Source organism: Chiloscyllium plagiosum, chromosome 48 (assembly GCF_004010195.1).
Source record: "Chiloscyllium plagiosum isolate BGI_BamShark_2017 chromosome 48, ASM401019v2, whole genome shotgun sequence".
In the NCBI taxonomy this organism is placed as follows: domain Eukaryota; kingdom Metazoa; phylum Chordata; class Chondrichthyes; order Orectolobiformes; family Hemiscylliidae; genus Chiloscyllium; species Chiloscyllium plagiosum.
The window spans coordinates 3,402,160-3,414,981 of NC_057757.1; the positions used below are offsets into that span (position 1 = coordinate 3,402,160).

A 12,822-nucleotide genomic window follows, 5' to 3' on the forward strand; every position below is an offset into this window, starting at 1 on the left:
GGAGCAGACTTGGCCAAGACGGCAGGCACAAAACTCATCGCTGCCACGGCCAGACCCTCAGTGTCCCCTCTGACCCCAACAACAATGCACAAGGGAACAGGAGGAGAGGCATCTCCTGCTCAAAGTCCTTCCATTCACATTGGTAAGACCACTGGGCAAGGAGGAGAAAGTCTTGCCTACTTATCGAGAAATGAAGACTGTAGCCCCAAGTTGACGCCAGTCCACCTCCCAGCGAAGGCCCCAGTCAAGATTCTCTACCCTCGTCCCCATTATTGCCAGCTCTTTCCTTCCATCCGGCCCAGTTCAGCACTCAGCATTGCTCGAGAGTCAAAATGCGTGCTGCTCCACTCCTCAAAGCCCGCGGGTTGGACATGAGGAAAGTCGATTCTTATCTTCAGACAGGGACTCGACAGAATCAACACAGCAAATTTGTTGTTGAAAATTTTGGTCCTGATCACCACCCCCTTTCCCACCCCACCACGGCTATGCCAGGCCCATTTCTTCAAGGACGCTGCGTGGAGACTCATCGTCCTGTAAAGGGGCAACAAAATCTTGTGTCAATGTCAATATTGCAGTGAAGCTAACAGAATTGCACAAATAAAGGGTTTAAGGTCTTCACTCATCTACAGCCGGGGGCATTGCCTCTGGATTATTAATTCAGAGGCCCAAGCTAATGGCCGTTAGACAGGTTTGAATCCATCACAGAAGTCAATGCAGCTTAAATTCAATTAATAAACTGAAATTTGGCTTGAAGGTAAAGACAGAGAATGGTGGTATAGGATCATTGTTCAAACTGCAGACTCATGACCAGCGATGTGCAATTGAAGTAAATAATTTGGAGGAGAGTTTAGGAGGTATACTTGTGGATGACACCATGATTGGTGGTGCAGTGAAGGTGGTTATCTGGGAATACAGTGAGATCTTGATCAACTGGGTCAGTGGGCCAAGGTCTGGCAGATGGAGTCAGGAGGTGAGTTACTTACTCCAGCTTCTGACCTGCTCCTGTAGCCACAGCACTTGTGCTTCTATGTGACTGGCCTGGTTCAGGTTCTGTCACCTCCAGAAAGTTGACAGCATTGGAAATAAATTTCACAAGATTCCCTCTCTGAAAATTCTCACCCTGCCCTCCAGGATGTGGAATAGTGCACCTATCAGAGATTGGGAAATGGTGGGGTAATGGATTAAATGACAGAGGGATGTGGGATCATAGAATCTCTAGAGTGCAATAAAGGTCATTCAGCCAATTGAATCTGCACTGACTCTCTAAAGAGCAACCCCCTATCCTATCTCGGGAACTCCAGATTTCCCACGGCCAACCCACCCTAACCCACACATCTTTGTGACTGTGGGAGGAAACTGGAGCACACAGAGGAAATCCACGCAGACATGAGGAGAACATGCAAAGGCTGCACAGTCACCCGAGGCTGGAATCGAGCCAGTGTCACGGCGCCGTGAGGTAGCAATGCTTACCACTGAGCCACTGTGCCACCCCTAAATCCCACCCGGGATATTGCTTCTGCCAAAGAGCTAGCACAGGCATGGTAGGCTGAAAGGCCTCCATCTCTGTAACCAGTGGTTATGACCACTTCTCCTGTAACTACAGCCACGGTTTGAGCTTTCGAGTCTGCTTTCAATCATGCCTCTCCCAGAATAGCAGATTATTACGGGGGCGTGTAAGTAAATATTTTCGATGAGTAAGGCATCACAGCTGTGTGGGGCGAGGGATTAGTTTTCCTGTCAGTTCTGTGTGCTACACATATGGACCAGCTGCTGAACGACACTCTGAGGGTTACATAGGGAGACTGAACTCCCCTGCACAGCGGCCAGGTACCCACAGTGCAGCACCACAAGAGGTCCAATTGCCCACCTACCTCCTGCATGAGGTCCGCCTGCTCGATGGCCTTCAGCACGTTTTTCTTCGATGTGTCCTGGATCTCACCTCCCATCAGAAACTCGTCCAGGATGAAATAGGCCTTCTCGAAGTTGAAGATGATATCCAGTTCACAGACCTTCAAGCAGACAGGAATTAGCAGCACCACGATGTTCGCCCTTCCCCACCTCCCCATTTCCCCTGCAAGGTTCCTCCCTTAGAATCACTAAGTGTGGAAGCAGGCCATTCGGCCCATTGAGTCTGCACCAACCCTCCGAACAGAATCCCACCCAGACCCATCCCCGTATCCCAGCCCCTCTCCCATGGCTAACCCACCTAGCCTGCACAGCCCTGGGCACTGTGGGGCAATTTAGCATGGCCAATCCATCCTAACCTGCACATCTTTGGACTGCGGGAGGAAATCGGAGCACCCGCAGGAAACCCACGCAGACACAGAGACAGAGACAATGTACAAACTCCACACAGACAGTTGCCAGAGTGTGATATTGAACCTAGGTCCCTGGCACTGAGAGGCAGCAGTGCTAACCATTGTGCCACCTTGCTGCTCCTGTACTCCCTCAATAATCACAAGCTGGTTCCCCAGCTTCCCCTATTGACTAAGTGCTTCAAGGCATGGTTGTGTGATAGAGAGCCATGCTCATCCCAAGATCTGTACAGGGACTGAAACCTTGGCCTCCATTAGTGTAATTTACTGAATGTAATATTCATTTTATTCCCCTGGAAATTAATTGAAGTTAGGGTGCAATTTACAATGGAACTTAGGAGTGGGAGCAGATGATTTGGCTCTTCAAACCTGCAACACCATTCAATAAAATTGTGACTGAAGTGATTACGTTCTGTGTACCACTTTGCTGTCGACACCACCACCCCCAACAGCCCTGTCTATCGGAGCCAGCCTGGAATAAATTCATAGACCTAGTCTCCATTATCATCTGGGGGAAGACAATTTCACACTTGCAAGTCCTCAGAGAAAACAATTCCCCTTGCTCCTTTCAAAAACAAAAGACAACCCATCCTTAACCTAGCCTCCTAGTTTAAGTCTCCCCGCCAAGTGGAAACACCCTTCTGGAAGCATCTGCTGACTTGTCAAAACCTTAGATATCGAATTAGACCATTCGGCCCATTGGGTTGACTCTGCCATTCGATCGTGGTTGATATGTTTCTCAACCCCATTCTCCTGCCTTCTCGCTGTAACCCTTGATCCCCCTCACTAATCAGGAACCTCTCTCTCTCTCTCTGTCTTAAACACCACTCAATGACTTGTCCTCCACAGCCCTTTGCGGTAATGAGTTCCACAGAGTCACCACCCTCTGGCTGAAGAAAATCCTCCTCATCTCAGTCCATCCCTTCACCCTGAGGCTGTGCCCTTGGCTCCAAGTCTCACCTACTAGTTGAAGCATCTTTGCCACATCCACTCTATCCAGGCCTCTCCGTATCCTATAAGTTTCAATCAGATGCCCCCTACCCCATCCTTCTAAACTCCATCGAGCACAGACCCAGAGTCCTCAACCGCTCCCCATATGACATGCCCTTTATCCCCAGAATCATTCTTGTAAACCCTGTCTGGACCCCCCTCCCAAGACCCATACACCCTTCCTTAGATACGGGGCTCAAAATGCTCATAGTATTCCCGCTCCTGCCAGAAAACTGTTCAATGAGCCATTGGTCTCTGGGACAAGTACAGGGCAGTTCAGTGGCTCAGAGGTTAGCACTGCTGCCTCACCACGCCAGAGACGCAGGTTCAATTCCAGTCTTGGGCTACCTACGTCGAGTATATCCATTCTCCCTGTGTCTGTATGGGTTGCCGTCAGGTGCACCAGTTTCCTCCCGCAGCCCCTTAGTGCCCAGGGATGCGTAGGTTAGGTGGATTCGCCACCACCAATACAGAGTTACAGGGATGGGGTGGGACTGGGTTGGACATTCTGCTGCGGGGTTGGTGTGGACTTGATAGTCCACATGGCCCACTTCTACATTGTAGGGGAGAAACACCTCTTCACTTCCAGCATTACAACATCCTCTGAATCGAGGAACAGAAAAGGTGGTCCAACAACACCATCCTCTCCCAAACTGTTCTTTAAAAATTAATTTATTGCTGGTCACTAATTGCCCATTGAGAAGGTGGTGGTGATCTGCCTTCTTGGACCGCTGTGGATTGACCCATAATGCCCTTAGAGAGGGAATGCCAGAATTTTGACCCAGCGACACTGAAGGAACGGCCAATATATTTCCAAGTCTGGATGGCAAGCCACTTGAAGGAAACCTTGCCTGTGGTATTGCTCCCTTGTACCTACTGCCATGACCTTCTAGATGGAAGTGTTTGTGGATTTGGAAGATGCCGTCTCAGCAGCTTGTAGATGGTACACACTGCTGCTACTGAGCGTCGGTGGTGGAGGGAATGGAAGTTTGTGGATGTGGTGCCAGTCAAGCAGGGAGCTGCTTTGTCCCTGGATGGTGTCAAGCTTTTTGTGCTATTGGAGCTGCCCCCATCCAGGGCAAGTGGGGAGTACTGACTCACACTTCTGACTTGTGCCTTGTCGATGGTGGAGTCAAAAGAAGAACAATACAGCACAGATACAGGCCCTTCAGCACTCTAAGCCTGCGCCATCATGTTTTGCCCTTCCATGCTAAAACTGTCTTCACTTACAGAATCTGTATCCCTCTTTTCCCTTCCGATTCGTGTATTCGTCCAGGTGCTTCTTGAATGCTGTTGTTGTCTCTGTTTCCACTAATTCCTCTGACAACGTGCTTCAGACACTCATCACTCTGAAAAATGTGGCTTGCACATATCTTTTACGCATCCTCCCTCTGCACCTTGAACTCGTATCTCTGAATAACTGACCCCTCCACCCTCATACTTTCCACTCTATCCACACCATTCACAATCTTACAAACGTCTATCAAATCGTCCCTCAACCTCCAGCATTCCAGTGAAAACAAACCCAGTCTATCCAACCTTTCTTTGTAGCTAACATCCCCCATACCGGGCAACAGCCTGGTTAAACTTCTTCTGTACCCTCTCCAAAGCATCCATATCCTTCTGGTAGTGTGGTGTCCAGAACTATATGCAATATTCCCCTTGCTGAGTCAGGAGATGAATTAGTCACTGCAGGATTCCTAACCTCTGACCTGCTCTTGTAGCCGAATATTTAAATAACAAGTTAAAAGGAAGCCAGGGCGCTCTGCTATCCAATAAACCAGGACCGTAGTCACATACCACATGTAATATACACCCCACCATCTGGAGAATTATTTTTGGTGGGGAAAAGTACCATATTATATTAAGATAATTAAAGTTGGAATATTTGTATGAATCTCAGGGTCACTCTCGATCAGCAAGAGACTGGAACTAAGGGCTCTGGTAAAAGGTCAATGACTTGGAACGTCAAGCCTGTTCTCTTCACACACACACACATTGTCTGAATGCTTCCAACGAGTACAGTTTTAATCCCTCTAATTTATTCTCTGTGATCTCCACCGCGACACTCCACATGACTCTGTACGGAGGGGCAGGGTCACTTACGCTTCCAAAGTATTTGTCCAATAACTCAACGTAACGGTGGATGAGCTCTAGTGTCAGCAGTTCATTGTCTTGGTCCTCAATGGCACAGCAGAAGTAAAGGCTGGCATACCTGTGAAGGAGAGACAAAGAGGCACCATTTCACTTCCAACACTTACGGCAACTGTATAACAATTGCTTCTTGCGCAGGCAGGTCCTTACAACATTCAGGTTTCCACACACTCAGTGCGTGGAACTCACTTCCGCCCAACTCTGGGCGAACATAACGCATTGCCAAATACAATGCACACCGGATGTTCACAACATTGTGGTCAGACCATCTCCATTCCCATCTGTTCCTATCATATTGTGGAATGTGGGTGTTGTCAGAAAGGGCCAGCATCTATTGATTGCCCTTCATTGCTCCTTGAACTGAGGGGCACGCTCAAAGGGCAGTTAAGAGTCAACAGCGTCGCTGTGGGTCTGGAGTCATGTCGGCCAGACCAGGTAAGGATGGCAGATGTTCCTCCCAAGAGGAGGCAAACGGATCTGCTTTTTTCCCCTTTCACCAATAGCTACAAAGTACAGTCCCAGAGAATCTCAGGGCTGCGCTCTCGTTATAGAGGGACAGAGTGGGGGGGGAATGTGGGGGGAGGGGAGAAGGAAGATGGGCGGGAAGAAAAGCTGGTTGTCTGACAGTCAGCATCCAATTGGGCTAGGAGATGGTTCGGTTTCCAGCTCTCAGTCTAATGATTGCAGCGAAGTCAGCCGGTTTGACCTCATAGATTGAGAGTTCTCCGATTGGGGTTGTTAACCTGGTCTAATCAAGGAACCGCTGGCTGACAGATAGAAACAGGAGTCTTCTCTTTGTTGAGAAGGGCACTTGCTTGTCACTGGCCACTCGGGTGTTTCCTTTGTTCCTGGTGGTGGAAAATGAATAGATTTCTGCACTTGTTGTTCTTCACTATGTCCTACACCTGAACACACACATGGGTGCTGGGGAAAAGTAAGTACTACCGCTGTGAGGCGGTGGTGTGGGAGGAGGGGAAAGAAGAATAAAATAAACAGGAGTGTCAGGGGTTGTGTTACAAAAAAACACATATGTTCTCTTCATTCTGAGAGCTGGATCAGTGGGGCAGGATTCTCCATTTTGTGTTTGAGAGGGGACTGACCTCTGAACTGCCTGGATCAAAGAAAGAAAAAACACAGGAGTCTCAGAGGGAGCCAGACCAGCTTCAATTACTATGTATGCGTAAATAAAAGTTGACATGGCAATGGGCTTCTGGGCTCTGTGGAGTTATTTCACATACGATGGTGGCATACACAGAGACGGATGTAGACAGACTTTAATATTGCTGAAGAAAAGACATATTTGTTGAAGTTTTGCTTTGAAGTGCTCCTCAGGACAATTCGCATAAATACCAGAAGTATCAATGTATTTATTTTTAGTGTTGATGTAGGAGAGTAAATGGATAGTTTGGCTAATGGTCTCTGATTGGTAGAGCTGCACTAATGGAGAATGCCTCAGTTAATGACAACTGATAGTTAACTGCCAATTATTGTTTAAAATTTGAACCAAGCAAGTGGACACTGAATGCACAAGGTATTGCCCTAAGAAATAAACTGGGGAATGGCTATCACCTATTTTAGAGAGTCAGATTTTACACAGAGGGTGGCTTGAATTAGAATGAACTTCCTGAGGATGCAGTGAATGTGGGTACAGTTACAATGTTTAAAAGACATTTGGATAAGTACATGAATAGGAAAGATTTGGAGGGATATGGGCCAGGAGTAGGCTGGTGGGACTAGTTGCTTGGAATTATGTTTGGCAGGGACTGTTTGGACCAAAAGGTCTGTTTCCGTGTTGTATGACTCAATGACATGATGGCAGCAATCTGTCAATGGCAAACACCACTAGTGTCACATTTTGCTCCAACCTTTGAGATATGAGTTTCAGTGCCAGGTACGTGAGTCCCATATTCCAAGATCTGGCAATGGGATTATTTCAAACAACATGCATCAACAGTTATTCTCAATAAGCAAGGTAATGGCCTTTCCCAACCAGTTTGCAAAATTAACTGTCCAACATGAGTTGCAATTCCCTGACTGGACGACAATTGTGAAATAATCTGAATGCACAAAGAATTGCACTGACTCCAAATTTACAATGGTCAGGCTCACTGTGTTGTGAGTACTGGAAGCCACATAGATAATCGAGTTCTGTTCTTTGCAGCTAAAGCAAAGCATGTAGATTACTGTGACAATGTCGTGGCTGCAACATCTGTATTTTGTCCTTTTTTGCTGGAGAGGTTTAAGACAGAAGTAGAGAGCTACCTAGTGAAGGCCAATAAAGTAAACAGCTTGGGAGGGCTGGGTTTTACTTTTACAAAGTTGGAACAATAAAAGCAGCCTGAATGGGTGGGGTTAGGTTCCCATAGATTAATGATTTCTTTTTAAGATAGCTTTCAGCAGTTGCTGTTGGAGTTTCAACAGAGTTGGAAGCTGCAGTTAATGTCTCTGGGCTGCTACTGAATTTTTGCTTGATATTTTCTCTCTCTCTCTCTGCTGCTGGGTTGCGTGTGAGAAAAGTGATTACTTAACTGGCCTTTTTACAAAGGAGTGCGTTTATGGACTGTTAGTATATTTGAACAGTTAAATAGTAACGTTATTGTACCTATTATTCTGTAAAGTTTCCCAACAGAGTTAAGTTATTCCAAGTTCTTCTTTCTTTTGTTGCATTTTAACTGTAGCGTTTAAATACATCATGCTTTGCTTAACAACAAGTCGTTTGAACTGCATCAGAAACACAGGCTCTTTACATTTGCCTTCAAAAATAAAAAAAAGTTAGGATCTAGGCTACCTTCTTAAAATACTTTAAGGGAGTCTGGTCTGGTCCATAACATTACGGTTCAGTCTCTCAATGGTTAGCACTGTTGCCTCACAGTGCGAGGGACCCGGGTTCGATTCCAGCCTTGTGCAACTGTCTGTGTGCAATGTGCACATTCTCCCCCTGTCAACGCCGGTTTCCTCTGGGTACTTCAGGTTCTTCCATACTGGAGAAAGTGAGGACTGCAGATGCTGGAGATCAGAGTAGAGAGTATGGTGCTGGAAAAGCACAGCAGGTCAGGCAGCGTCTGACAAGCAGCAGAAGAATCGACGTTTCGGGCATAAGCCCTTCATCGGGAATGAAGGGCTTACGTTCGAAACATTGATTCTTGAGTTCCTCAGATGCTGCCTGACCTACTGTGCTTTTCCAGCCCCATACTCGCAATTTTCCTCCCACAGGCCAAAGATGGATTGGCCATGCTAAATTGCCCAGTGTTCAGGATGTTTACATTAGATGCATTAGTTAGGAGAAATGTAGAGTAATAGGGTAGAGGAATGGATCTGGATGGGATAATCTTCGGAGGGTCAGTGTGGAGTTGTTGGGTCAAATGGCCTGTGTCCACACTGTAGAACTTCTATGATTACACTGTGCCCTGTTGCAACTCAACAAAATGGATGATCATCATTCTCAGCTTTATTTCTTAGGCAGTGCCATTACCAGAGTCAAACTACCTGGTTTATAATTTGATTTCAATCCTGGCAGTTAACTGCCAGACATCATCAACTGGGGTCTTCACCATGGCAACACCTCCAATCAGAAGTCCACTTGCCAACCTATCAGCACTTGCCTCTCTTATAGCAAAGGGATAACGGCGACTATAGTGTGAAACCTTTTGCACATTGCCCTGTTGACTGCAAGATGAAGAGCTTCATGAAAATGTTGTAATGCAATGTATTTGGCTGCGCTTGCTTGCACATTACGTTAATGTGTGCCTTTTGCAGATTTTTGGAGAGGTGGGGAGGGGGGTCTGGCGGGGAGAAAGAGGATAGTTTGCAATCTGGGAGAGAACCAGAAGGGAAAGATCGGGCAGGGACAAGAGGGGCACGAGGGAGAAAAAAAACAGAGACAGACACTCTTGTGTAACATCTTGCCCGAATAAGACAACAGCTCCGATGCTGCAGCACTCCCTGGGTTTCACACGGGGAGTGGTGGCCTGGATTATGGCACTCTGGGTGTCTGGAGCAGGACCTGAACCAGTGACATTGAAGTCTGGAGGAGAAGGAGGAGGAAAACCCTACAGGGAGAGGTGACTTTGTTGGAATGGTGCGGGGGAGGTGGCTAGAACATATTTGTGGCTCATGCCGAATTGTTCTCGACTAGCTGAGCAAACACAGCGCTATCACAACTGAAAACAAAACAGCAAACCAAATCAGTCACGGATCGATGATCATGGAACAATTAAGAGACTCTTCTCAGCTCTGCTAAATAATTCCAGTCCTCTTCAAATCCCCAGCTGGGATTTGAAGTGCCGTACGGAGAGAGACAGATTGCAATCTGAAAGTCAATCGTTGGAAAGATGTGGTAAGAGTTTCCTAATTGTTGCACAGCCAGTAAAACCACTTATGGACCCTTCTTATTGAAAACTGGCTTCCTGGTCGGTTTCCAGAACAAGACTGCATTCGTACTTTATCTTTAGCAGAGCAAGATCCTTCTCAGTAGCAATACCACTTGCTGCATGCCTTCAACAGATCGGCTAGATCCTGTGATTGTTTTCATTTATGGGTGTTGCTGGCTGGCCAGCATTTATTGCCCATCCCTAGCTACCCTTGACTTGCATGGCCATTTCAGAGAGCAATTGAGAATCAACCCTGGTGCTGTGGCTCCAGAGTCACATGTAAGCCAAACCAGGTAAGGATAGCAGATTTCCTTCCCTGAAGAACATCCATGAGCCAGATGGGATTGTCTGACAATCAGCAATGGTTTCATGGTCATCAGTAGGTTCTTAATCCCAGATTTGTGTTTTTTTTTTAAAATTGATTTGAAATTCCATTGTTTGCCGTGTCGGGATTCAAACCCAGATCCCCAGAACATCAGCTGAGTTTCTGGATTAAGAGGCTAGTGATAATACCATTAGGGCATCACCTGCCTCTAAATACACTCATTCGCAAGTACATCCCCATTTCTGCACCATCACTTGGTCCTAATCCTGAAATATCCTTCCCACCAGGAGCACCCTCGATGGCCTTACACTGCATGGAGTGCAGCGGTACACAACCATCTTCACAAGGAACAATTATAGACGGGCAATAAATACCACTGAGAGAGTCAAACTGCTCAGTTTACAATTCCTGGCAGTTAACTAACAGACATTATTAACTTGTACATTCTCTGTGGCAACACCTCTAATCAAAAGTCAACCAATTAGCAGTTGCCTCTCTTACAATATAGACCAGATAGTGACGCTCACATTCCCTGAATGATGGCAAAGCAACAGAATCATAGAATCCATACAGTATGTAAACAGGCCATTTGGACATCCCTGGACACAATGGGCAATTTAGCACTGCCAATTCACCTAACCTGCACATCTAGGGGAGGAAACCCACGCAGACACAGGGGAAAACGTGCAACCTGCACATAGATGGTCAGCTGAGGTTTGAATCGAACCCTGGGTCTCTGGCACTGTGAGGCAGCAGTGCTAACCACTGAGCCACCCCAGGAATAAGAATAGAAGGATATGCTGATAGGACCACTGATAGGACACAGGTGGAGCAGAAACCTGAACAGCCCAGAGTCTGTGCTTTGAAGTGTCCTGCAACAGAAAGTGACCCACCTCTTGTAGACGATTTTCAGGTCCTTCCACTCCAGGAAGCTGCACATCTTGGGCTTGCGCCCCAGTACGATCTGCATCAGCTCCCGGCCCAGTTTCTTCTTCTCCTTCTCAGAGACGGCGGTGTACCATTTCTGCAATCGCAGCTTGCCTTGGCGACTGAACAGCAACATGAAGCGCATCTGTGAACCCAGAGCAGAGCAGGGTGAGCTGGGGAGGCGGCTGACTTTACAATGCTACCGCCTGGGAGTGGTGTCTCTGACACCCCAGAATCACACCCCATCCAAACCAGCCCCACAGCCTCCAGCTGGGGCTAAAACGTACACCTCATCAACTTTTCCAAAGCTTAAAAACAAAACTGGTCATTTATCACATTGGTGAGAGAGGGCTTGCTGTGTACCAATTTGCTGTGGAGCTTCCAACAATGTACCACTCAGAAAACCTTGTCAGTGGTCTTACAACACTTTGAGATGTCCCAAAGGATGTAATGGGCACTTTGTAAATCCAATCTTTTCTCTCTACTTGTTAAACACATCCAGAGCAAAGTCATGAAACCGCAGAATTTGGAGAATCCAGTTGACAAACAACATAAAAACCAAATCAAAATTGGCAAATGTGGCTTCACCATCTCAGTGATAATGTTGATTTCGGCACACATGCGACCCCCACAGGCAGCCTGCTAACTTTCACCTGTGTGAACAGCAAACAGATTCATATGCACAACTGAATCACGGCAGCAACAGCTTATCCCCTTTCATATCTGTAACGGTTATCACAGAAATGCTAGAGTGTGGTTACAGGCTGTTCAGCCTATCAAGTCCACGCTGCCCCTCCAAACAGCAGCTCACCTAGACCCACCCCCACCGTATCCTTGTAACCATGAATTTCAAATGGCTAGCCCACTTAACCTGCACATCCCTGGAAACTACGGGACAATTTAGCACGGCCAATCCACCCTAACCTGCACATCCCTGGGCACTATGGGACAATTTAGCACAGCCAATCCACCCTAACCTGCACACCTTTGGACTGTGAAAGGAAACCGGAGCATCCAGAAGAGGCTCACGCAGACATGACAGTCATCCGAGGCTGGAATCAAACTTGGGTCACTGGCGCTGAGGCAGCAGTGCTAACCACTGAGCCATGGTTTTTTTTAATCTTTCAAATTGAACAGGTTCTGCACCTGCCCTGGGAATGTTTGGTGAGGGCAGTGTAGAAGGAGCTTTACTTGCAGTTTGTAAAAAAAAATAGAGGGACCTTCTTTTCCACTTAAAAGGGTTGAGCTTTTCTCTTTATCTAACCTTGTGTTCTCCCGATCGTGGGAGTGTTTGATGGGGAACAGTAAAAAAGTTGTCTTATTTCAGTTTAAGAGTAAAGAGAGCTTTTTTTGCTCAGTTTAAATGAGTAGAGGGATTTTTATTTTCAGCTATTCTGTATCTAACCCTGTGCTGTCCCCATCCTGCGAATGTTTGATGGGAGACAGTGTAGAGTGAGCTTTACTCCATATTGATCTCCGCGCTGTCTCTGTTCTGGGAGTGTTTGCAGAGGAAAACCCGGAGTAAATGTCACTAACTTCGATAAACAACAAATTCAGCAAAATTACTGAATGTAGGAGACTCACTGAAAAGCTCGCTAACACATTCAGATAGTTGAAGTGCTTCACAGAACTGAGTTTAATCTGACTGCAATGACTCATATGAGCAAAAGCAATTATTTAACAAATCCCAACATACTTCCATGCAGAGATTAGATTCCCTACAGTGTGGAAACAGGCCCTT

General features: G+C 46.8%; 1 protein-coding gene across 1 annotated transcript; it reads right to left on the bottom strand.

The window, feature by feature from the left end:
• Positions 1–483: 483 nt before the first annotated feature.
• Positions 484–11,258, bottom strand: LOC122544327 (AP-1 complex subunit sigma-1A). The gene is made up of 4 exons (XM_043683501.1): positions 11,048–11,258; positions 5,412–5,520; positions 1,872–2,009; positions 484–531 (listed from the first exon to the last, which is right to left on the bottom strand). Exons 1-4 carry the CDS (start codon positions 11,224–11,226, stop codon positions 484–486), a joined length of 474 nt encoding a protein of 157 aa, XP_043539436.1. The 5' UTR covers positions 11,227–11,258.
• Between the last annotated feature and the right edge of the window lie 1,564 nt (positions 11,259–12,822).